The sequence below is a fragment of the Anastrepha ludens genome, chromosome 3 (genome assembly GCF_028408465.1).
Source record: "Anastrepha ludens isolate Willacy chromosome 3, idAnaLude1.1, whole genome shotgun sequence".
NCBI lineage: Eukaryota > Metazoa > Arthropoda > Insecta > Diptera > Tephritidae > Anastrepha > Anastrepha ludens.
Window position 1 is genome coordinate 45,721,596 of NC_071499.1, and position 27,045 is coordinate 45,748,640.

Genomic DNA, 27,045 nt, shown 5'->3' on the forward strand with positions numbered 1-27,045 from the left:
TGTTTAATAAAAAGTTTATTTGAAGTCATATGTATAATAAGGCCGCCGTAGCCGAATGGGTTGGTGCGTGATTACCATTCGGAATTCACAGAGAGAACGTTGGTTCGAATATCGGTCGCCCCTCGGCAGGCAATGGCAAACCTCCGAGAGTATTTCTGCCATGAAAAAGCTACTCATAAAAATATCTGTCGTTCGAAGTCGGCTTGAAACTGTAGGTCCCTCCATTAGTGGGACAACATCAAGACGCACACCACAAATAGGAGGAGGAGCTCGGCCAAACACCCAAAAATGGTGTAGGAATCAAGCAATAATATAGAAGTATGTATGCACTTCTGCCTCCAGGCGCCAGTCACCAGCCACCGTTGCTGCAGTTCCGCAATACAAATCGAAAGCATTGAAGGTATCTTTTGTGTTTTATGTTTGTACTGCTTGGTTATTAACATGCATGGACAGAAGCAAGTAAAATATGAAGAAAGCTGTTATTGCCAGAAAAATACAATTGCTAATGGAAATTTGACAGCGATGCTGAAATGAAACAAATTATTGTGGACAAAATAAAATTAAGTGATTGCGAAGCTCGTTGTTTTCCATTTTATTTGCTTCATTTTTTTTTGAAGTGAAACTTCTTAGGCGTCGATGGACGAGCGAGAATGGAGAGTACAATTTTAAGGCCATGCAACGTTTTGAGAGAAAAAAGATATAAGGTAGAGGAAAAGGAGAGAGAGAGCTATACCTTATATATAGGGGTTTGTAATAGGTACGCTTCAACTTTTTTCCGATAGGGAGGGCGAACGACGCAATATTTTTTATTTTTCGCTTGTCATTTGTAAACTTCATTAGTATACATTTCATCATGGAACGCTACACACTTGAGCAACGATTGCAAATCATGCAATTTTTTTATGAAAATAATCGTTCTGTTGCTGCTACTTTAAGAGCATTACGACCATTTTACGGTCCATTTAACAAGCCGTCCCGTTTTGGGGTTATGTGAAGTCATTGGTCTACAGTAACAAGCCGGCGACGATTTGTGAGCTCAGAGCCAATATTGAACGCGAAATTGCTGGAATTTCGGCCAATTTATGCAAAAGAGTGGTCGAAAATTGGATTCAACGATTGGACTTCGTAAAACGTGCACGCGGTGGTCATGCAAAAGAAATCGAATTTCATACTTAAATGTATATGTTCAAACTCGATAATAAAAAAAGAAATTAGTTAAAAAAGTCAAACCGTTTGTGTTTTATTCAAAAAAGTTCTCTTACTGAAAAACCCTATACATATTAGATACACTTTAGGCTATTTTTCCCGAGTTTTTCCTTGTGGTTGCTAATTTCTACTGAGAATTAACACTGCCCACTTTTTGGCGCTGGTTTGTTGGTGCAGACTTGTAGGAAATATATTTTTGGTGCCTACTTTTTGGCGTTATGTTTCCTTGGTGCCTACTGTTTGGTCCGTTTTTTGGTCCCAATTTTTTTGGTATTTTCTGGGTGACTACTTTTTGGCGCGTATTTCCGTTTCCTGGCAAGTGCTTGTGCGTACTATAAAGTGTTATCCATTCCGGCGTCGGTTTATTGGTATTGCCTTGCGGAAATTTATGCCGTTGCCGAGGTCCTGGAATCGCTGCGTTTGTGCGGGTGATAAACGCTCGGAGTAGTGCGCGTTGTTGCCACGGTTTGTGTCCGGCGTTTACCTACACCGGTCGACCCTTCTCCGTTTTTTGTAAATTTTGTCTATTTGTATTCTCTGCAAATGTTGTGAATTAATTTAGATATACAGTCGAACTTCTCTACAGTGAACTTCCATATAATGAAGCTCTCCTTATAATGAACTGGTTTCGAAGACACTGCTTTTTCGTTCTACTTTCGGTGTATTTTTGTCTCCTTATAATGAATTTCTATATAGTGAAGTTTTCTATATAATGAACAAATTTTACAGCTGGAAATTCAAGCGTCCTAAGTTTTTGTCTCCATATAGTGAATTTTTTCAAAAGTTTTCTGTTGCAAAAAATTACAGTTAGATGTGGACAAACTGTAATGAGGGGAATCCCAAAATTAAAACAGAAAAAGCTGAGCTATTACAGTTTTATTCAGTGATTGAAGTTAAAATGACGCATCGAAGCAGCATTTCGCTTGAAAAAAAGTTATTAATGATTAACAAAGTTAATGAAGGAAAGAAAAAAAAAAAAAGATATTGCCAATGAATTCGGAGTTCTTCCCAGCACTTTATCAAATATTTTAAAAAATAAGGAAGTGATTTTAAAAAATGCGGCGGATTTGACAGTAAATACCAAACGCAAAAGACTTCGACCTTGTCATTTTGAGGACATTGACGAAGCAATGCTGAAATGGTTACTCGTTGCACGTGGTAAGAATCTCCCTTTATGTGGACCATTATTGAAGCAAAAGGCCAAAGATTTTGCGGAAGCACTAGGACACCACGAATTTGAGGCAAGTACAGGTTGGTTAGACAAGTTCAAAAGTCGGCATGGCGTTATTCAAAAGACATTATGTGGGGAAAGTGCTGACGCCAACATAGAAAACCGTGATGAATGGGTAACGAACGTCTTACCGAAATTAATTGAAAATTACAACATTAACGACATTTTTAATGCCGACGAGACTGCTTTGTTTTTCAAATGCTTGCCAACTAAAACACTGGCATTCAAAAATGAAAAATGTTTTGGTGGGAAGCAAAGCAAGGAGAGAATAACTGTCCTGGTGGGAAGCAATATGACTGGATCAGAAAAGCTAAAATTGCTGGTAATCGGAAAGGCCAAAAATCTGAGGAGCTTCAAGGGAATAAAATCTTTAGGTGTCGATTATGAGTTTAACAAAAAAGCATGGATGACCAGTGAGATTTTTACGAAATGGATTGTAAAACTCGACAAAAAATTTTGTGATCAAAACAGAAAGGTGTTGTTTTTTGTTGATAACTGCACTGCCCACCCTAAAGATGTAAGAGACAAGTTGAGAAACATTCATCTCGCTTATTTTCCTCCCAACATGACTTCGTTACTGCAACCAATGGATCAAGGCATTCTCTCCAATATGAAACAACATTACAGAAAACGAATTTTAACGAATATATTGACTCAAGTGGATGAGGGAAATTCTGTTATGGCCATAGACTTGCTGCAAGCAGTTCGAAATCTTAGCAATGTATGGAATGTCTATGTTAAACCAGAAACAATTGCCAACTGTTTTAAAAAGGCTGGATTTTCAAAAGATGCTATTCAGATTCCATTTGAGCATTGGGCTGAAGAGGACCTTCTTTCAATATCAGATTTGGCTGCTTTACAGTCTTCATTTAAAAAAGTAGCAAATATCGAAGCATCGTTTGATGACTACGTAAATGTTGATAATGGTGTGCAGACTTCGGACAACCCATCCGAAGAAGATATTCTCAACAGCATTTTTGAAAGTTGCGGAGTTCCAGCTGAACCTGGTAAGCATTTATCTTTTTATAGTCAAACAAAAATTTAATATGTAAATATTATTTCAGATAACGATGAACACGATTTGACCGTTGAAAAATTGGCAGAAACGGAGGAGGCATTACCTACGTTGATACAAGCTGCTTCATCCATTAGCGTAATTAGAACCTTTGTGGAAATGAGGAGTGACGTGTCGATTAATGTTTTCAACTCTCTACATGATTTGGAAGCTTTTATTGAAAATGAAAAATGGAAGGCTGTAATTCAAACCAAACTCACTGATTATTTTAAATAAAATTACATAAAAAATCAATGTTTCTTTATAATGAAGTTTCTATATAGTGAAGTGATTTTCAGGTCCCGTGCGAATTCACTATATGGAAGTTCGACTGTATATTCTTTCTCTCTCTCTCATTCTCTCTCGGGTCTCTACCTCTTTCTTTGTCTGCCTTGAAAGTTTCACTTCTGTTATGTGTACTACGCTGCACGCGTCTATGTCGATTTTTTAATGGTCATGATCTATCATCCTTGACTTTTTTTGATATCTTTTTCTTTGAGAGGGAATTCTCGGAAATTAAGTCACTGGAAAATTTTTACATGAAGAGACCTAATATTAGCAAATTTGTTGTCTTATTAAAGGATTTTGTAGCACCTACATAACGAAAACGTAAGTCGTTTACTGAAAGGATTGCAGGCGTAAGACTTGTTAGCGCTTTCTATTAAATTTAATTTATAGTAGACTTGGCGCTGAAGAGGGCAGTTTTCTTGACTTCTATGACTTGGCCAAACCAGGCCAACATTGGAAGTTATTGTTGTTGTAGCAGCATTTCTGAAGTGAGAGATCTTGACTGGATAGAAGTCGGGTCGTTCCGGTTATGTAGAACCGACGGTCGTGACAACGGTGGAAGCCCTCGGGCCCGGTTCGTTAAGAAATTTGTTGATTTTAAAAACGATTTTTGATGGCGGCTGTCCTCCACGTGCTCTGTGTGTCCAAACTATCGAATCCTTTGGGATTTTATGCGTTTAACGACGTCTTCTAACTGGCGCAAGTTTAGCAATTCGTTCATTTTTGCGTATTCGGTACGTTCCGTCGTTGCAACGTGGGGGGCTAAACAAGCTTCGGAGTAATTTTCTTTCGAAATCTCTTAAGCTCACTTCATCTTTGCTTGTCATCGTCCAGCTCTCGCGTCCACAGCACCGGCAGTATTATTGACGGGTAGAGGCGGCGTATGCTTTCACATATAGATCTCAGCAATTTACTGTGAGCGTTGTTATTGTTGTTTTAGCAGCAAAAACGGGCTGAAGTGATAATCCTTAACCGGATATAAGTCCGGTCGTTCCGGTTAAGTAGAACCGACTGTCGCGGGAACGTAATACATTTGTTTGCTGCCATTATTCTGTTTTGTATTACATTTTGACTGTTGTTTTTTATTAGAACTTCTAGATATTTAAAGTACTGAACATCGTCAAAGGTGAATGTCCCGATTGCGATGCCTTCGGGATTTCGTCTCTTTAATCTTTTTTGATTTGCCTCCATTTATTCTAAGGCCTACTGTGTTTGCGCGACGGAAGGTTTTAAATAGATACCTTTTGTTCCTTGCCATTATTGCGATATTTGACTTCATTTATTATCGCTAAATTGTCGACTTGTAAATCTTCTGTTTTTTAGAAATATCTCTGAGAAATTCTCTTCTATAATCATGAATATATCTCGTAAAACTTTAAGAAATGTTTTTAAAATCTGTTGCTGAAATCCTTTATTAATAGCAATCATGGTGAAAAGAATTGAGAAGGTGAAGCCAATAATAGACCGTCATGCGGTTCTCAGCGAATTCGACAGAATGCAGTCGGGGTTATGTATCGGGTTGTTTACGTAAAAACTAAGAATGTGTTAGTGATATACGAATAAATCACCACAGTGCCATTGCTTTGCTATCTGAACAACGTACGATTGGACGAGTGTGTGAATACATGTGAAATGATCGTGCAGAATTCGGCCATTGTACAAAAATACAAATAAAAACACTCTTCTTCGTATTTTTTGACAGACACCCTTTTTGTGTGAGTATGTTAGGCAGTCAAGTGGGTGATGGTGCGAGTGCTTGGTATTTTTGCTTGATAGTATTGGCGGGGTTGCTATGCCAAATTCGAATTTTTGTGGTAACATTAAAAACAATAGAATATCGAAAAAAAAAAATATTTTTGACTTCGAAAATTTAGAATGACAAATAATTTTAATATATTTCGTAGCTGTAATAATTTATTGAGAAATATCTAAACTTTTACGTACTTTTACTTTTTGATACGATTTTTTATGAAATTTAATAATTTTTTATGTAACCATGTTGCGGAAAAGAGCGTTTTGAAGTCAGGGCATCTCAGATGTGGGCATTTTTTGACAACCAGCTGAGAGTGTTTTTCCTTACGGATCTGTACAATGAATTCGGCTGGCGAATGCCGTGTGACGTCACAAAAATGTTTTTTTTTTTCAATATAGTAATTGGCCAAACCTTCTCCATCTACCATCCGTGAAGAGCAATAGCAAGGCATACTATTTTAAGGGGACAGATACCTGTAAAATTTCCGAAAAAAAAGTTTTTTTTACAAAAATGTTAATATAATCCTTTAAGAATATGTGAAAAAAATTTTTAACACGTAAATTGAAGTATTTCTTATATTATAGATCGTCAACCGTGACGACTCTATTCTTTGCGTTCGAGCGCTGGGAGAGGTATAGTTACGTTGCCGACTTTAGACGCGTTTTTCTCAAAACTATATTTTTCGAATTGACGTACACAATAACTCGAAAAGTTATTAACCGATCTTCTTAAAATTTTCCACACATCTTTTTCATGATATTACTTTCTATGTAAATTTGCAATTTGAAAATTTTACGAAAAAATAATTTTTTCGAAACAAAAATAGTAGGAAAATTCGCTCCAAAATTCATTTTTTTTAAGCATTTTTTTTTCATTTTTGTTTAATTCATATAGAAATGATGACATTAATAAACAAAAAAATGTTTGGGTTTTTGTATTCAGGTCACTGACGCCGATGCTACCCCCCCGCTGCCGCCAGAATTGAGTATACATCCACCATTTTAAATGATTAAAATAAAAAAAAAATTTTTTTATTATTTTAATGTATAAATAAACTGTATGCCAACTTTGAAAAAAATATATTGACTTCCTCATTTTAAATAATTTTAATGAAAATCAGGGAAAATATGGCCGTTTACAGGTATCTGTCCGCTTAATGAAATAGTTCGTGAGCATTTATTAATTATTTTTAAAAAGTAAACCATTTTTATCATATTTTTCTAGGTTCTACGAATGTTCATGACAAACTTATCTTTTTTTCTTCCGTTACTGGTCTAGAGGTGGTGTGTAATGGAAATAATTTAATATTTTCATATATTTTTGGTCTTCTATTCGTTGAAAGATTCAAATCTAGAATTTAGAATCATCTAAAGAAGTTTTGCAGAACATTTTATAAGGTTAGTTTTTCAAGAAACGCATCCATTCAATTTTCAGCCAAGAGACAGATTCGCCCACATTATTTTTTACTCTTTTTGTTATTGATTCTTCTAGTGACTGCGTCGAAATAAAATCCGGCTGCGATATTCGTTTTACCGAAAATGGGGTTTTCCTTCTACGCTTTTCTATCAATTTACAATAATGCTCAGGGTTATATACATAAGTAAATTGATTTTTTCTTATTTTCATTTCTATCTAACCGAAATCACGGTCATTCGATATGTATTTGATGCCTTTCGAAAAATGATCGATAGAAAGTCCTTCAAAATACGCATCTGTTTCCCATTCAACTTCTTCATTTGATCGAAATCTTTTTCCCTGAAGCCATCTCTTCAAGTTTGGAAACAGTCAATAGTCGCTGGGGGCCAAATCTGGAGAATACGGTGGATGGCGAAGCAATTCATGCAATTTTGCCATGATAGTCGTAGATTTGTGAGCCGGTGCATTATCTTGGTGGAACACCACTTTTTTCTTTGCTAAAGGAGGCCGCTTTTTCTTGGTTTCGTCGTTCAAACGGTCCAAAAAGCTGGCATAATACTCGCCGGTGACCGTTTTACCCTTTTCAAGATAGTCGATGAAGATTACACCGCAAGCATCCCAAAAAATGCTGGCCAAAGCCTTTCCAGCCGATTGTTGCGTCTTTGGATGTTTTTGTCGGCTTTGGCCGGCTTCAATCACTCTGCCGACTGTTTATTCGACTGCGGCGTGTAGTGGTGGATCCATGTTTCGTCCATTGTTATGAATCGACGCAAAAACTTGCTTGGATTGCGGCGAAACAGCTCCAAACAATGCTCAGAATCCATTATTCGTTGTTGTTTTTGGTGGATTGTGAGAAAACGCGGCACCCATCTTCCGACTAGCTTTTTCACACCCAAATGTTCATGCAAAATCGTTCCTACTGACCCTTTCGATATGCTTACGGCCTCTGCTAACTCGCGCATTTTCACTTTACGATCATTCAGAATGATACGATGGATTTTTTTGATGTTTTCTGGAACAACTGCTTCATTTGGAGGTCCTGAACGCGCTGCGTCCTCAGTGCCCGTACGACCGCATCTAAATTCACGAAACCATCGTTCAACGGTTCCGATCGACGAAGCGGAGTCCGAATAATACTTCCGTAGCCATTGGTGTGTTTCCACAGTGTTTTTTTTTTTTATTAAAAAACAGCGTTTTATCAATACCATATTCTTTTGAATCCATTTTTTTCACAAAACCAAAAGTAGCTTCACTTAAACGACTGTAACTCACAAACTAATCGGCAAGATGTCATGAAAATTTGACAAGTAGCTCCTAAAGGGCGATTCTCACTAAATACCATATGCTTTTGATATTGACGCCGCCATCTATGCCTCACCTTGTGAACTTATTGGACTATGTAGTATATTAATTTCAAATGTTTTGTTCGGCACTGTATATTGTTATTTCTTAGCTTACAATTGTGTAAATAATTCTTAAAGACATTTTTGTCAAACTTTGTTTTTTTTTTTATAGAATACACTAGCGTAAGGCCAGCAAACACAGTTTTTAGTGCTGACGAAGAGGAAGCAATCGATTCACAATTTATTAGCTGACCAATATTTATCATATTTGAAATAAACCTTTGTAAAATATTTACCATAAAATAAAATATTATTGCTTGGACCTTTTTTTACTGCTTGCTGAGTATCGAAAGCATGAATAGCTATGTGGGGTGTATGGTTTTAGCATTCCAAAGCTGCCATACATAAAATGTAAAATGCAATTTTCAATTCGCCTACTATTGCCAAGTGCTGTATCATACAAAAAAATTTACTTAATACTAAAAAGTAAGCCATTTTGTAATTATTTAATTATCTTGTACTATAAATGCACCCATGAATTATCAAAAAAAAAAAAAACGTATTCCACTTCAAAGCTTTAACGTTAAAAATTCTTCTCTTACGAGTATGTACAAATTTTCGCCTAAATTTTGTTGTAGCAAAGCGCCGTATTAAATAAATAATTATAGCTGCATATTTGCAGCTCTCCTTCAAGTATCTATGTAAGTTGTATGTTATCCCCCATAAATGTGATATGTTTTCTCATTTTTTTTTCATACCTATTGAAATGTTTATGCTACGAGTATTTGTGTGAACTTTAAGACAACAAACTTTCTTCACTCCTAACGCCATTTAGAAGAGTAAGGTGGTGGTGGTTGTTGTAGTGGTCGGTGTGGCAGCTATGCCAAATTGATTTGGCTGCTGTAACGGCGATTTAAGTTGCTCAACAATTATCGCACCGTTCTCATCCAGGCTGGGATTCAATAATAAATTCTCGACCTGCTCATCGGAGAGCAGCTCTTTGGGCTCTGATGACCTGAAATGTAATTTTCAGTTGTGGTTTACAGTTACAATACATATAAAAGAGTACATAAAAAATTTGTACTGCGAGAGAATTGCATTTCAGTTAGTCGAATATATGTATGTTGGTATGTATGTATATAAATTCCATTTAATAAATTTCTTATACTGGTGCATTTTAACTATTATGTAAAAATATGTAATGCAATATGTAATTCTACACATACGTACGTATGTAGATGTGTGTATATGATAACATTGTGCGGTTAATTTATTTGGCTGACCAATATTTTGTTTTTTGTTGCCTACAAATTTGAATAGCAAACAGCTGGAACAAGTAACAACTTCTTTCAATTAAACATTCAACAATTTACGCTATACGCCATGGCTTTGTTCGTACATATACATGCATGGATACATTTATATTTTCACCGTTATTGATTTTTTTTGTTTAGTTTTTTCTTTTTTTTGCAATTCAATATTGTCAGACATTGCTTTCAAATTTGCTAACAACTTTTTAGGTTGCAAAAATTTGCTAGTTTGCTTAAAAATACAAGCAGTTTTTCAAATTGCACTAAATGCTTTAAATAATTCACTACAATACATATGCAGGTATGTACGTATGTACTATATATGTATGTATGTTTGTAAATATGTAAACAAATGCCGTCATGCATGCACAAATTCGTTTAGTAAATGCCTGTTTTAAATATTACGGTATTTCGAAAACAAATTTTGTTCGCAATAATTTTCCAAATCTATTTTGCATTCTTTTTGTTTCTGAATTTTTTTTTGCTTTTTGTTTTGGATTCAATCAAAAATTCTTTTGGCAATTAAATCAATTTGGTGAAGCGATTTTGCAGAGTGCTCAGCAGTCCAATCTTTTTTTGCAAAGCTCTACTAGTAGTGCTGTTACTGGCAGCGCCACTGGCTACTGACCTGGAGAAGAGGAAAAAGTCACCAGCGGATGTTGTTTTACCACCACCGCTCGTTGTGCTCGCATTATTCGCACCGCTTGCATTGTCCGCATTCTCGGCATTCATCTCCGACTCGCTATTGCGTCGCTCAAGCGTCTTCCCCACCTTCTGAAAACCGAAGCTAAACACATCTTTCACTTTATCACCCGCATCGATGAGTAGATCGAGACTTTGTCGACGTCCAGACATTTTCAAGCTATTCGAACGCGACAACCACTGACTCAAACTCTGCTTCTTGTTGAGCTGATCGTCATGGAAGATGGTCGTGCAGGTTACCTTACGTTTTGGCTCATCCGATGAGGATGACGAGGAATGATGCGATTGCGCATCTTCAGCCGCGCCTGGCTGATCGTGTAGCAGTGATTGATTCGAGTAACTAGAACTTGTGCTCTCCGAGTGCGATAGACGTATCTCTGTCCACTGCTCGATGTCGTCATTGTCGTCTGCATCGGCATTCGTGCTCGAGCTGGCATCGTGCGCACTACCGCTGCCACCACCGCCACTACTACCACCACTCGATTTCACCTCGTACGGTCCATGCAATGGCGTGTGCCCAAAAAAGCTGTCACCGGTGGCGCTTGTGCTGGCGGACTTGTGCATGCCGCCACCGCTTCCAAGTTTCTTCGTAGCAAATAAAAAAAAAATGAATACAAATTTTAAAATTCACAAATATGATTCATGAGAAGAAGATGAATTAATTTAGAATATGCGCTTACCTCCCTAAGATTCAGCGTTGGAAAGTTCTGCAGCAAGTGTGGACACTCGTGCTCGTCGAAACGGCGCTGACGCACTGGGCTGGACTGTGCGCTAAGTTTGGCGGGCAATTGCAGATACTCGTCCGTGGTGTCAATATCGCACGGAAAGTGTTGATAGTTTTCTACTGTTGCTGTGGCATTGGTGGCAGCGCACAGCTCTGGCAAGAGGGTGTCATTGAGCAGGTCGCGCTGTACCTGCCGTTGACGATGTATGTCTTCCGAGATCTGTTCGAGGTTTTTCAACGCCTCATTATAAGTCATTTTCGCTGTGGTCACTCTACCTTCCAATTCATTAATTTTCTGCTTTTGTGCTTTTAGCAGGCCATTGTAGTTGGCGCGCGCCTCATAAAAGGGTCTGCAAGGTGTAAGGTATAAGCAAGTTAGAAAAGCTAAAAAGTTATGAAATTAGAAGCAAACAACGAAAAGAGAGAACTTCCAAAAGGGTGACCAATTTAGCGTCCGAAAAACCAAAGATGCGATAAGTGTTAAATTTGGAAGAAATCAAGAAGTTAGACTTGATCGTGCCAGCGTAGTGAAAATACTTACAGAGTATTGCAACGGTGCTGATAAACCAAAGAATTCATTTCAAGTAAGTCTCGTCTAATGCTTAAACTAAAAGTTAAAAATTAAAATACTGAAAAATAAATTATACATAAAAATTAAGAAATGTGCCAAGCGTGAGGGGGACAGCGACAAGTGAAATGTTAAGGTAAGAAAGTAAAAGTACAAAAAAAATTAATTATAAACTTATACATAATAGAAATTACAATAAAAGTGTCAGTGAGTGACAATTCAATGCGAAAACCTTTCGACAAAAAAACCATCTGCTAATTGGATTGGCATAGACCTGTGACTTGAGAAAACCACACAAGAAAGAGCCTAGCAAGCTGAGATGTCATGATTTTTACTTGTTGGTTGATGCCTGACTACCATTCGGGAGTGCGTCCATGAAACAGCAAAATGATAGAAAAAGTTTTCTTCTAAATGCAGTCGCCTCTCGGCAGGCATTGGCGAACCTCCGAAAGTATTCTTCCATGAAACCTCTCCTCATACAAAGCCATTTGCCGTTCCGAGTCGACTCAAAACAACATCAAGACGCACGCCGCAAATAGGAGGAGGAGCGGGGCCAAACCTTTAGGCGAAGCATACGCGCCAATTACTTATTTTCTACGTTATGGGACAAGTCAGACGCCTTTCAAAAGTATTTTGACACCAGCGTCACCTGTCGGGCCCATCATTGCCTAAAAACCTTCAAGATGATTTTTATATATGATACTATTCTCGTAACGAGTGCTTGACATTTTTTTAAATGGATGGGCACACCCAGGACGATCAGCCATAAAGAAAAAATTGTCAAAATTCAATGTGATTTTTCAAACACTTCAAATTGCCCTTTATTGCGCCAAAATTCGGTGGGCCATAAAACTGCATATTCGAGGTTTTTCTAACAATTCTAATTAAAATGTTTGAAATTGAAATGAAAATTTGTTGAATTTAAATTAGTACAAAGTTTGAATTTTTTAAATTTGTACAAAGTTTGAAAAGTTTGTCAAAATTTATTAATAAGTCTAGGGCTATAGTTATGAAACGCATAAGGCGAGAAGTGTGGTGTTTTGAGTATTTCGATGTGCCCAAAAATAAAATATAAAAATTATTTTCCATTTCCGAGAGAAAAAGTTACGCCCAAGAAATAAGTTTTCTTTTCGATCGAAAAACTAAAATTAAAAAAAGAATCAACATTTTTGATGAAAATATTAAACCTCAATGAATAGTGATTACTTCTGACCAAAAAAATAACGACTCCCAAGAAAATCATTACCCCAGAGGGAAAAAATAATATTCAAAAATTAGTTTTATTTTCGATCAAAGGAGTAAAAGTTTGATAAAAAATTGAAAACTTAAAAAATTAAAAATATTTCTAATCAAAAAATTAACAACTCACAAAAAAATCATTACCCCAGAGGGGAAAATAACATTAAAAAAATTTGTTTTTTTTTCGATCGAAGGAGTTAAACTTTGATAAAAAATTCAAAACTTAAAAAATTTAAAATATTTCTTATCAAAAAATTAACAACATTAAACAAATTAGTTTTATTTTCGATGAAAAGAGTTAAACTTTGATAAAAAATTCAAAACTTAAAAAATTAAAAATATTTCTAATCAAAAAATTAACAACTCACAAAAAAATCATTACCCCAGAGGGGAAAAATAACATTGAAAAAATTAGTTTTATTTTCGATCAAAGGAGTTAAACTTTGATAAAAAAATTCAAAACTTAAAAAATTAAAAATATTTCTAATCAAAAAATGAACAACTCACAAGAAAATCATTACCCCAGAGGGGAAAAATAACATTCAAAAATGAGTTTTATTTTTGATCAAAGAACTAAAACTCAAAAAATTATCTTTAGTTTTGTATGAAAAATTTATTATTATTTAGGAAATGTTATTTGGACGCGAGCCCTTCCTCACCAGGGGACAACACACCATCAAGGAGAAGCTTAAAAGTGGAGATCTAGGGCTAAAGAAGGTTTGCTGGCCCCAAACTATGGAGATAAGCCACGCAAAGTCCTTACTGGAGGTATAATCAAAGGAGGTTCAGGAAACTCATAACCCACCCTAAAGATAAACTGAGAATGCTCGCGTGCATTCTCACAGTGTAACCATCTGCACTGAATTGGAATTTAGTCCACTGACTGCCGTCGTTTCTGCGACCAGTCCCCAGAGACTCTGGCACATCTCCTTCTCGAATGCGACGCTATAACCGGTTGCGGTCGTAAGAAAGGCACATACGCTCAGTCCAATCCAGCTCTATCGTAGGCTTATTAAGGGAATCTTGGTCAGGATGAGGTACTGTGCTGCGTAGTGGACACAAAAACCATGAATTAAAAGTGCAAACTTCATTTTCATTCAACAAAACTTGATTGATCCAATCCAGGCTTACTCTAAAAAGATTGTGGTATTGGATACAACACCTATGTATGGCTCGTAGATATATCGCAGATTTGCATTCCATCTCTGATTTGCTTTCCCGACGCAAACCAGTTTAGGTGTGAGATGATTGCCCTTTGTGTATTGTAGTTTCCCCTTAATGTTCCCCATGTATTCAGCCAATCAAATTAAAAACAAATTCTAAAAGCCATTATTAAAAACTGAGTATCGTCAACCAACCCAAGTGCAGTAAAATGTTATGCGTGTACTACTACATATGCGAGTATGTGCATGTGTGCGTCAGTTTTAACGTGCGCAATGAGTATTTTGCAGTGCGATTAAGTAAATATAACGGAAGATAAACTCACCTCGACGCACGTATAGCCTGCTTGAGTTGTCCCTGCAATTTGCCCACACGATTATTGGCCACTTCCAATTTCAGTTGACACATTTTCAAAGCATTTCGTGCGTCCGTCACCTCCACCTGTGACTGATTCACTTTGGCTGTGGCAAAAAACAAAAAACAAAAAAAAAGACAGGGAAGAAAATAATAATACCTGCTCCATACAATTTGCAATATGCGTGAGTGTTGTTGTTGGTCTTACTGGTAGCATGACTGAGCATTTCTTGGCAAGCAGTATCCAACGTCGCTTTCTCACCCAGTCCCTGTTCGGCCAAATAGACCATTTCCTTGGCAGCGCTGTGTATCGATTTGGCCTTCTCATAATTGACAGCCGCCTGTTGTGTTTCCTTCGCCAACTACACAATGCGTAAATTTGTATGTATCGTCCATGCAATTTAGAGTTGTTTTGCAACAACAAAGCAATTACAAAAAAAAAAATTATTGATTGCAAGGTATTGATTAAAGGTGGTGTTTTAACTGTACTTACTTGCGCTGCATAGATGCGAGACTCATAGTAGGGTTTTGCCGCCTCAATTGAGTTGCCCAATTTGTGTGCGGCCTGCTTGATGCGCACATCGCTCTCGGCCAAGATACGCTTGAAATCACATTTTGCCTCCTAGTGGAGAAACAACGTGCAATAATAATTGATGTAAATGCTTTTGATTGTACATATACTATATGTGGGTATTTTTTATTACAAAATGCTTTTATTACTTAATTAAATTAAATCAATTAAGACGTAAGTAACCTGTGCGCCTGGGTTGGAGCAGGCATCTGGCGGGTTTTGCGTGAGTTCTAAATTGCAGAATGATTTTTGTTGAAAAAGTATTTTTCTTCAAAGATACTACCTATGATACCAATGAAATGAGACTTTTTTTCAACTTTAAACGTTTATTAACCAAAAATGATTACAAATTTAATCTTCAAAATAATAGCCATCGCTAGCCACACGTTTTTCCCATCTCTCAGGCAATTTGTCGATGTCGCGCCAAAAAAATTGGCCGTCTTTGGCCGCAAGCCAATCATCGAGCCATTTTTTGGCTTCTTCGTGAGAATTGAAGCGCTGCTCGGAAAGTGCGTGGCCCATCGATGCAAACAAATGATAATCGGAAAGCGCCGAGTCTGGTGATTAAGCCGCATACACCAGCGGTTCCCAACCGTACGTCTCCACCAATTCCCGGGTCGCTCTTGTTCGATGTGGCGGTGCATTGTCATCAAGAAAATTAACTTTGTGACGCCGATCGGCATATTCTGGGCGTTTTCGGTGTATAGCGCTGTTCAAATCGGCCAAATGCCGCTGGTAGCGTGCACCGTCACCTGTTTGATCTGGTTTTAATAGCTCATACCAAATCATATCACGCTGATCCCAGAAGCGATTTGGTTTGGCCGTTGTTTTTGGATTGTGACCGGGCGAACCATACGATCGTTTACGCTTGGGATTGGAGAAAGACACTAATTTTTCATCACCTGTAACGATTCGATGCAAAAAAGACTTCCTTTTGAACCGGGAGAGCAGCATTTCACAATTGGTTTTTCGGTTCTCTTGCTGCCTTTCAGCCAGTGCATGCGGCATCCATCTTCCGACCTTTAAAACCATGCCCATGACTTTCAAGCGTTTGGAAATGGTTTTTTGGGTCACTCCCAACTGCTCTGCCATCATTTCTTGCGTTTGATCATCATCTTCATCCAACAATGCTTGCAATTCGGCGTTCTCAAACTTTTTCGGTGGCCAGCCACGGTCCTCGTTCTCCACGCTAAAATCACCACTTCGGAATTTTCCAAACCACCTGAAGCCTTGTGCTCTACTTAGAGCATGTCCACCATAAACTTCTATAAGCATTTGATGAGCTTGAGAAGCGTTTTTCTTCAATTGATAACAAAAAATCAACGATGTCCGCAAATCATAGTTTGAAGGCGCGAAATTCGACATTTTTAAGAGCGACAAAAATGCATTGTTGTATGAAACGTAACAAACAATGAACTGAATATTGTTGACAGATGACAGATGAAAAAAACAAGACATTTGGGAAGGTTTAAAAATACTCCTAGCGTCATCTGTGGACTAATAGCTGAAAGTCTCATTTCATAGGTATCTACCTATACTTCTGGCATACAACCACCTGAGCGCAAAAAAATAGGAATGCAAAGAATTTCTAGAACTTTAACTACACCACACAAAAAAATATAAGACCAACTGAATTTCTTGTATTTTTATTGTCAGTTTAGGCCTAACAATTTATGTTTTTACAATTTAAATTTTTAATAAAAAAACATTAGGTTTTCAAAATATTCAGAAATACGCACAAATTTCACGAAACTTTAATTAATTATTAAATTAAGTAAAATCTATAGAACGAAAGACGTTGCTTGCAGGAAATGTAATGAGACGGGTACAAGAGAAACCCTGGAGCATCTCCTATGCTACTGCCCGGCTATCTCGAAAACTAGATTATGCTACCTGGATGCTCTCTATTTTAGAAGACTAGAATTTATCTCTGAAGTGGAACTTCCTTCCGACTCCTAAAATTCGCGAACAGTACGCACATCTTGACTGATACATATTTTCGCTAAAATATGACTCTAATCGGGTCGCTTCGTGGCATCGGTCAGCCAATATAACCTAACCTAACCTACGGAACCAAAAAAGTATAAGACTAATGTTAATATATTTAAAATAAGCAAATATAATTCTTGGGATTAGTTTATAATTTGGAGCTTAGTAATTTGTGTTGCATCTTCCTTTGATTATAAGCAGTTGAAATATTCGACTCATCGATTTGATTAAGTTTTTTATTATATTTTGATACATTTTTGATCATCCGAGAATAATCGCACTTCTAAGGGTGTTAGCGCTACCAAACTGTCTGCCCATACACGTATTGTCAATACATTTTCGATTGGGTTAAGGTCAGGGCTGCAGGCAGGCCATTCTAAAGCTGGCATTTTTGTTCTACCAAAAACTCTTTTGCTGCTTTGGAAATATGAACGGTTGCATTTTAATCCACTCTTAATCGAAATTATTATCAAAAAAAGCAATAAGTATATACTTCGCCTATATATTTGACACTATTCATTTTTGTGGATATGAAACATATAGGCGGTTTGCCTTTGACAGCTATAACACTATGAATGGCTGCCCAAACCAGAACAGAACCCCCTGCGAAATTGCGAGCCATTCTGTGCTCCTTTTTTCTTCCGCCAACACATTTGGGAAGCATCTGATCCGTGCAGATTGAATTTCTTTCCAGTGGATAAAATTACTCTTTTCCATTCATTTTCTCCTAAATTGGTGCTTTTCTGCAAATGTTAATCTGGCCTGTTTGGGTCATGTGGGTAACTTAGATTTAGGCCCTCGTTTTACATATTCTAGACTAGAAACTGCTTGCAATATTCGTTGCACAAGACGGGTAGTAACTTTCAAATTAAGAGTGTGCTTAATTTTAACAGGGCTGTTTGATTTATTTATAGTTAAAGCCTATACCCTGGTAGCTAGAGCTTTTATATTAGATTAAGCTATAATTTTAATTCTATTTTAATAAATAATAATAACAATTATTATAGCTATTCGTTAGGTTTTCCGAACATCTCTAGCGCTAAGCTTTAGTATTCTACCATTTCTCGTAGTACATCAGTAGTTTTCTTTCATATGGAAGTTATGCAAAACCACAGCTTTGCTTTTTTTAATTTTGAAGCAAAGATCTGTTCACGTAAAAATTATCCAGTAACTTGCCAGTAACGTAGTTTCTGGCAATCCGTTCTCAAAGCAAAAGATATCAAAAAAAGTACCTGAACACAAGACCAGCAACAGTTCGCAAGTTTTACGAACAGCTGACTAAATTATTGGCAGGAAATATTATAGAATTTAAAATGTTTTCACTTGAGCTACCTGGTATTAAATTAAAAACAAAAATACAAATAAAATTCAAAATAACGAGCTTCGGAACTTTTGTCCAAAATAATTTGTTCCATATAATCATCGCTGTCAGGTGAAGAACATTCCATTAGCAATTGTATTTTTGTGGCAATAACAGCTTTCTTCATATTTTACTTGCTTCCGTCTATGAGACCTTCAATGCTTTCGATTTGTATGGAGACTGGTGACTGGCGCCTGGAGGCAGAGGTGCATACACACATACCTCTATATCATTGCCTGATTCCTTTCAAGAAATAACTTCAAATAAAATCTATAAATTTTATCTGGTTTATATTTACTTCCATTCTCCATTTTAATTACCATTTTTATTTTATTTAATTTATTTCCATTTTATTTTAATTTAGAACTTTGACTCAGATGACAAATTCGAATTCGTGTTTTTTTTTTTTACTTTGCGCTCAGGTGTTTTTCTCACTTCGAAATCCTTACAAGTAGAAATTTATCCAGTAAAAACTTGCAACTTCCCCTCAAAATGAAATGTTATTTTGCTCCCTCACTTTCCCCTACTTTGCAAGTTTTTTGGGTACATTTGGTGTTCGTGATAATTTGTAACAATTGTTGCAAGGTATTTGCTTCATGAACAAACCTAATGTCTCGCATTGGAAGGCCTCTCTCTCATTGATCATTCCAAATAAAATACGCTTAGTAGTTTATTAAATCAGTCGCATTAAATTCAAATTTCCTTTTATCAGTGCTTTGGTTTTACAGTTGTCGCAGTTGGATGGCATCTTTTTTGACACTTGACAAGTGGAAAATCTAAAATCTTCTACAATAAAACTCAACTCGCTCGAAACCCGCACACAAATTACTAAAATCCATTAAGAAAATGGAGGTCTGTGAAAGTTCGCAATTTTGTTACATTGTGTGGCATAGCCAAGTGAAACATCAATTTATTGCAAACGAAGTTCCCAGGAAGAATAATTTCCTTATGGTAATGGTAATGGTTATACGGGTTAGGCAAAGGCCTTTATGCACTCCTATAATGTTAAAGTGTTTTTTACAAGCAAATTGACCTGCAAGTGCTCCACAGAGTAATATGAGGCTATTTTTATCTAGGGTTAGAGCAGATTTTGCTCTATTGGCATTGAAGTTCAAAAACTCGTTGGAGTTATTAAAACCGCTTGTGCGTTCCAGTGTTCCTTGATTTTAGTTTGGATCCATTTTTTGGTTTCCTGTTTTATATTATTTTTGCTAAAGCCGAAAAATGGGGTTGGTCCAATAAATACCCCTTCTGCTCCTTTTTTTGGCATAAAAGTCTACCTTCTCGTTTTCTTCGTGTCCCTCATGTCCTGGTACCCAAGGCTGTATCGCCGTCTGAGAAGATAGGAATTTCACTAACGACCTTAAAAGTGATGGCTATTGTTTTTTCATGGTATTCAGAAGGCACCTTATAGCTCAACTATAAAGGAAACTGTGGAGATATTACACTACTTTTTATAAAAAAGAAAAAAAAAAAACGAAGGGGAAATTGTGCTTGAAGTATACTTTTTAAAAAATTCTTTGATGTTAATGTTCTGAAAGTCTAGTTCATACTTTTAGTAGGTAAGTTATGAAGGTAAGTATATTAAGTAAAGTTTGGCCCTACGCTCCAGCTTCCGTAATGGTTTGGTGGGGAGTGTCTAGTAGAGGCGTTACATCTCTTCATTTCTGCCAAAAAAATAGGTTAAGTCCGGGACAAGAGTGTACCAGGAGTATGTCTTCGAATCCGTGGTAAAGTAGTTGAGCAGTACTCTCTTCAATGGAGGGCGTTAAATCTTCCAGCAAAAGACTCCGCTCCGGCCCTTAAGGTAAAAATCAACCAGCAGTGGCTGAAAAACAATATTCCTGGATTCATAGCCGTAAAAGATTGCCAATCTGGGAGTTCAGATCTGAATCCGTTGGACTGCAGTTTGTGGTCAGAATAAGGGAACATAACCTGTTAAAGATCTCACAGAAATCTGGCGAGTCTCAAGCAATCTTTGGTTCGAGCAGCGACGTCAATATCCATAGAAGCCGCAAATGGTGACGATTTCGAATGAAAATTAAATTTTTTTTTAAATATTTGCATTTTTAAAGAAAACTAACTTCACTCCAAAAAGTATTATAATTTCATATCTAACTATAACGAACTTAACTTGTAACAGCACTTATGGCAGGACTGAGTGTCATATATACAGTCGAGTACCGTTAATTCGAAATTCGGGGGTCTCTTAAAATCTTATGAATTATCGAGTGTTTGAAATATTAAATGGTTCGAAATTTTTGAGAGAAAATAAATAAAACTTCGAGTTATCAAGTGTATTTATTTAACTGGTAATGTTTTACATTTTCATAATGTGAATTAATTAATCTTCGAAATGAACTCATTCAAACGGGTTTGCTTCGAAGCACATTGTTGCTGCTCAGACTTTTCAATAATTTTTTTAAGGAGAAAAAGTGCCTGTTTCATCAGTTTCGTTTTGTAGACAAAAGCTTTGTAAGTTATCGAATGAGGCTCTAGCTACCTTAACTGACACCTCTGCCAAAGATTCTGATATATCGTCTTCATCTTCATCGTTGCTTTTTTCATTCGTATCTGTCGCAAATAAGATTTCGCCATCGGTTAGTGATCCTGAGACAGCAACATCTTGATTCACTTGAACATCGGCAGAAAAACTCACACCGCTGATGTCAACTACTGCTACCATTGATGGTTCTTCATCATCCATAATTATTTGCGAATTGTCCTGACTCATATTTAATATAAATTGTTAATCTGTATACCAACGAAGCGATTCGTGCGGAGGCGTGCGTCAAAATGTGCATATGTTTTATGCGTAACACGCAACCACGCACAGTAAAGGTATTTTCAGGGGAGTCCCAAAATACAAAGTTCTTATAAACACACCAAGAAACTTTGCAAATTTGAATTGTCGAGTGTTTGACCATATGAGTTCGAGTTACCGCGTCGTAGCAATGATTTTTTCGTTCGAATTACCGAATGCATAAAAATGTATGAACACAATTCGAAATATGAAGAGAGTTTGTAACTCGTGATAACTTTGAATTAATGAGAGGTTCGAAATATAGCAGAGGCGACAGTATGTTTATAAACGTATGTAAAGTTTATGAAATATCTCAGAAGTATATTCGACTTACATGGGAATATATCGAGAAAGAAAAATAATTTCATAATTCTCGAAATTACACTTAGACTACAGTTGACCAAACTCTAGATATTCGAACAATATTCCTAAAATAAATTAATTACCTACCTAACTTATCTTCCAAGACACGCATTTATTTTCTTAATTATGTAATATTAATTACCGGTGGTGTTGTTGCTCTGGTTGTTTATGTTACGGTTAAAGCGAATGTAATTACTTTTCAAGGGTCAACTACTTGAATTGGCATAAAGTGGCAATAAACCAAAGAGCGCAACAACACTTGAACCGTGCCGTTTATGTATGCGTGCATGTTTGTCCATACCTGTGTTCATAGGTGTGTAGGTTAGGTTAGGTTTGGCAGCCGCATCGCACATAGAGACAACGATGCCACTTAGACCACGAAATGGGTCCGTGGTGAACCGCGGGGGCTGAGCTACATTTCCCTGTTACTTTCAGTAACGCCATAAAATACTACCACGCTGAATATAGAAAAATATTTGAAAATATGTTTCGGCTCAAAATAATCTCCACTTAAAGATAACTCAACTTTTGCACGATATTTTACGCTTCAGCGTAATTTCCTTTAAACACAAAGAACTCGCGCATTAAACCTAAAATTGCGTTAGATGAATTTTGATACTCCCTTTAAGGTATTAGGTCAACTTTAAGCTGCAATTAGTGGTGTCGTAGCCATAACGTCATAGCCGCAACCATAACCATAGCCGCAATATTACAGTATTTGTCGATTAGTCATGCCGTAATCTTAAACAGCTTATATTGAAGTTGAATTAATGACAACAGTTACATTTTGTCTTAAAAACATGGATAATTTTCCACTTAGTCAATTATATTATTTTCGTCGTTCATTTCTAATAACTAAATTTTTATCGCAAATATAAAAACAAATGTAAAGTATTTCACAGCGGCTTACGGTTATGGGAAAAAACAAAATTCAATAGGTACATACGGCTACGGATATGGTTTTGGCTACGGTACGGCACCAGCATAAGGCATTACAGATAAACATACAGGGTCTGGCACTCGAATTGTAACCAACTTCAAACCGCTCGCGCAGCTAGTGCATTATATTTGGCTACAAAATCACAACCAGCGGTTGTTCGTGAGCTCGAGCACCTTGAAGTAAATAAAGTTTTTGTTTACCGCTCCATTACTCATTACAATCGCGAAACGTCATGCAGGTGGTCATCGAAAGACTGCAACGTCACGTGAAATGGTTCAAAAGTGAAGAAGCGACTTGAGTGAACCCCCCGTCGAAGTGCCAATCAAATGGCGAAAGAACTGAAAATATCTGGACGTAGCATCCGCCCCATACTGAAAAATGATCTCAAAGTCAGGCCTTACAAGATCCAAAGGCGCATGATCTCACACGAAAGCAACAACAAGTCAGACTTGAGAGAGCAAAGGAAAGCAAGCTTGGCCGAAAGCGGTCAATTTCCGAACATTGTGTTTTCTGACTAGAAACTTTTTAAAATCGAGCCATTCCTAAACTCCCACAACGATCAGGTTTATTTGACCCAACATTCATACGAGAATTTGAGTCATCGATTGGCCACCAGGAGGCAGCGCTCGCCACAGGTAATCGTTTTCATCGAGCCTGGCGTCAAGGTAAATGTGAAATATTATTGAGAAAGTGTTCTGGAGGTTGCTTTGAAGCCGTGGGCAGGCAAACATTTCGGTGGCAGACCATGGACGTTTCAACAGGACTCGGCACCGTCTCACAAAGTTCGAGTGAAACAAGAATGGCTCTAAAAGAACGTTCCGAGCTTGGGTATCAAATTCACCAGAGGCGAATCCGATGTATTATTCTCTTTGGGCCATTTGTGGGGTTATTAGTTCCTGATATATCAATAATCAAAGATAAAATGGTCTTTTTTCGTAAAATGCGGATATCTCAGAGAGAAGTGATCGTAGCGGGAATTCAAAAAAGCAAATTGAAGCTAATTAATCAAGCTAGTTGACTGTATGGCTAGTTTTAGTCGGAAAAATTTTGCCAAGCCCGAGCAATCAAAAAAACCAAGGAAAAAATTTCGAAAATTTTTGTGTCGCCCTTTACCTGACGATTACAAAATAACCGTTAAATAAAGTTTTTTGTTTTTTTTTGCTCAAAGATCTTGAGACTAGAAGTTTAAAGCTTCAAATTGCGTTTTGTCCGTGCGCCCATTTTCCACCGAGATACAGCTTTTCAAAAATCACTAAGAAATTTAGGAAATTATACTGTTCCCTTAATTTTTGTGAGAAGTGTATATCCGCAACTATATATTTCTGTGGACTTTTAATCAAAAAACTTAAGTCGGCTTAGCATCTTTTTTCTTTTAGGAATTCAATTGATTCCTATTCTCGAAATATTTAATCAATAAATCATTTATAGCCGTAACCATCTTAATCAGAGTTCAACAAAATACTAATTTTCTCTATGATAAATCAAAATTTTTTTACCACACAGCAACAATTCTTAAAGTCACATAAATTGTTTTGTACATATACATATATATAAATATAATACATATAAATATGCTTGTATGCGTGTTTGAGCAATTGTGTGATATAGCGAAGGTATGGTTTGCCATCTACTTTTATAATTTTCCGGTTTATTGGGAGCATTTTTAGTGTTGAAGTAAACCGTTTCACGTTGCCAAGTGAATTTCTAACCAATCATTTCCTCTACTAACTTGCAATTTCTTGCTTTCGTAAATTTTGCGACAATTATGTAAGGCTCACGGCTCACAAAATCGATACTCACATCGAGTTCCACTTCATATTTGTTGATATTGTCTGTTGCTGTGTTCAGTTTCTCCAGTTCAACCTGAAAAATATGCAAAAGAAACATTTATGCATCGGAGTTTCCGTTTCCTTATACAGTAGGCAGGTTTGTATGTATGCAAATTTATAGTATAAGAATTGTGTTTATATGTATGTGTGTGCAAGTAACAGAGCAGAGCAACTAACCTCTGAAGGTGTGGTGGAAGAGTTAAAGAATTGGTTAGTGGGAAATGTATGGGTGTTGGCTGGCACTGAATCCTTCCATTGTGCAATCATGCAATAGTTCAAACGTTTATTCATTGAGAAATTTTGGGTTAATACACATATAAATATATATATACATGTATGTATATACATACGAACATATATAGGCACACAAGCGAGTACTAAATGCTTTGCTCGGAGTTGTCTTTTAATATTTAGGCAAATGACATCATAAACGGTGCGCAAGCGACGAAGTCGACGTTAAAAGACGTATTTTTATTAAAGAGCCAAATGTTTTTGGAACAAAATAAATACGCAGCCAAGCATAAGTATGTATGTATGTATGTAGTGCGGCGTTAATGCCCGGTTAAATAGCGGCATTCCGCTAAAGGCTTCGCATGAGATATTTTTACTTAAAATTTGAAATATAGAATAATGTACCGGCCTCATCTGCACTAACAAGTAAATTAAAATTGAAGGCCCAATATTTATTTTGGCATTTCAGCAAAGTAAACGTACATATGTATGTATGTATGTATGTATGCAAAGTTAGAATGCCCATTCATGCTCATTCCTCTACACGCTCACTCGTCTCTGCTTGTAAAGCACTTATCATTTATTTTCCTTCTCGTGGGTCATTGTCAGATAAGATAAATTCCGTTTATGGCCCTCAAATACCGTACAAATGCATTTCAAGAGAATTAGGCAAATTATAATGCCTCGTAATTAATTTTTATGTGCATTTAATTTTTTTTGGTGTTTTTTTTCAATTTACATACATACATATATGCACAGGTATGCATATACATATGTGCATGTAGATATTAGTTTTTGGTTTTGCTTAAGACTTGCCTGCACTCTGGGATCCACTGGGGTATTGCTTTCCGTTGACATAGCGTTATTGATTTATTTAGTTGACTGCTTTTCAGCTATTGCTTATTCTTTTTACAACAACAACGCACAACACACTTAACGCTTTTCACGTTTTTTGGGGAAAAAATTTTCTATATTAATACTTTATAAATACTAAATAATTTTGCAAATCCTATGTATGTATGTGCGCTTGTACGTCGTGTGGCGTTAAGCAAGTGCGCTATAATATAACTTTGGTAGTAGTAGGCGAAAAATAGGTAAGAAAAATATATTCTTTTGTGTATTTATTTTCTTGCGTTTTAAGCAATTTTTTTTCATTTTTGTTTTTTGGTTTCATTAAATTATCCAACACATTTTCTTTTTTCTCCGTCTTTCACGCGCTTGCTCTATTTTATTTTTGCCTCACTTTGATTTTTTACCGAATTTTGCATTTTGCATTTTCATTTTCACTACTACTCTAGCTGGCTGCCTGATTGACTGACTGACTGGTCTTGTCACGACATTGTCTGCCGCTCGCGTCGGATTTTCACCACACACTACCAGCGTTGAGTGTTACCTCAAAGTTGTTGGCCGTTTTCAAAGTACTCATCGTTGTCTGCGCTGCGTATGCGGCCTTTGCTTGCTCGCTTGCTACCTGGCTACTTTGCTTAGTATTACCAGTTCAAAAGCTTCAACCACCAATTTACTGTTATTTAACCCGCTGCAAAGTTGACTTGACTCAAAGCCATGAGTAAAAAATGAATGCAAACGCTCGACGTTCTCTCAAAAATACGCTCTTTGCAACTTTGTTGTTGGGCTGTGTTGTTAACATATGTATATTTTTGCTCTCTGGAAAATTGTATTGTAAGTTTGTTTGTATGCACAAATTTTGCCGCAATCTCACGAGTACTTTTAACAGTTGGCGTTGAGCGCCGCGCTCTCTGTTGTTCACTTGTCTTGTTATGTCATAGTGACAGGTGGTGTTGTTATTGTTTACGTTTGGTTTGTTTGTTAATAAATGGTGGAACATTTGTCACCACATGGGAATTTATTTCTATGTGTTTTTTTACGGCCATAGTTTAGAACAGCTATTGTAAATGGTACAGTACGAGTGAAAAGGTTGAAAGGTACTAAAAATTCATTTTCAGTGAGTTAAAAAATCGTATAAATTAAAATTGTAATTGCATAAAATATTTAACTGTACTCATTCACACACACGCATACATAAAACATTGGCATGCAGCGTAAAAGTAGAGGAATAGTACAATAACTAGCGGAATATTTTTAAAATCCGCTGTACTAAACATTTTATACTTTGTGAATTTATGTGACTTAAAGAAATATTCCCACTTAATTTTAAGTATGAAAAAAATATAACATTTTGTATAGATTTCTGCTAAAGATTGACTTGTTTTAAAATTATATCGTTCTACTGAAAAAGCGAGAACGCCAAAAATGTTTTTCATCTTTGAAAAAAAAAAAAACGAATGTAATACAATTGTGTGGCCTACTTTTAGGCTATATTTCCCGTTTTTATAATATATTACTAAAATATAATAATAAAGTGACATTCGGGAGATAATATCACTTTCATCTGAAATGAGAAAGACCTCTCCGAGCCGTTTAATACCAAATGTGGGGTAAACCAGTTTGACCCACTATCGTGTGACTTATTTAAGGCTAAAAAAATTGCTTGAGCTATATATATTAACTATGTAAATCTTGGAGGCAGACACCTCTTCTAAACTGAATAAATAATTGAAGTGAATAATTGAACAACTTATCTCATATATT

At 36.6% G+C, this 27,045-nt stretch overlaps 1 protein-coding gene across 2 annotated transcripts; it reads right to left on the minus strand.

The window, feature by feature from the left end:
- Window positions 1–2,798: 2,798 nt before the first annotated feature.
- LOC128857862 (SH3 domain-binding protein 5-like) lies at window positions 2,799–25,900 on the minus strand. Of its 2 annotated transcripts, XM_054093660.1 has the most exons (9): window positions 25,252–25,900; window positions 24,176–24,238; window positions 14,843–14,971; window positions 14,558–14,711; window positions 14,321–14,456; window positions 11,569–11,634; window positions 10,984–11,377; window positions 10,230–10,888; window positions 2,799–9,306 (listed from the first exon to the last, which is right to left on the minus strand). In XM_054093660.1, exons 1-9 carry the CDS (start codon window positions 25,291–25,293, stop codon window positions 9,123–9,125), a joined length of 1,827 nt encoding a protein of 608 aa, XP_053949635.1. In that variant the 5' UTR covers window positions 25,294–25,900; the 3' UTR covers window positions 2,799–9,122. The 2 variants fall into 2 exon arrangements, with proteins under 2 accessions (XP_053949635.1, XP_053949637.1); XM_054093662.1 differs by lacking the exon at window positions 11,569–11,634.
- Between the last annotated feature and the right edge of the window lie 1,145 nt (window positions 25,901–27,045).

Bases quoted from the DNA above. Each gene is read 5' to 3' on its own strand.
- LOC128857862 (XM_054093660.1), bottom strand. From the start codon at position 25,293: ATGTCAACGGAAAGCAATACCCCAGTGGATCCCAGAGTGCAG. The intron at 14,712-14,842 runs GTAAGTACAGTT...CGCATTGTGTAG, and splicing joins CTCGCATCTATGCAGCGCAA to TTGGCGAAGGAAACACAACA. The intron at 11,635-14,320 runs GTGAGTTTATCT...TTTAACTTTTAG, and splicing joins CAGGCTATACGTGCGTCGAG to TTTAAGCATTAGACGAGACT.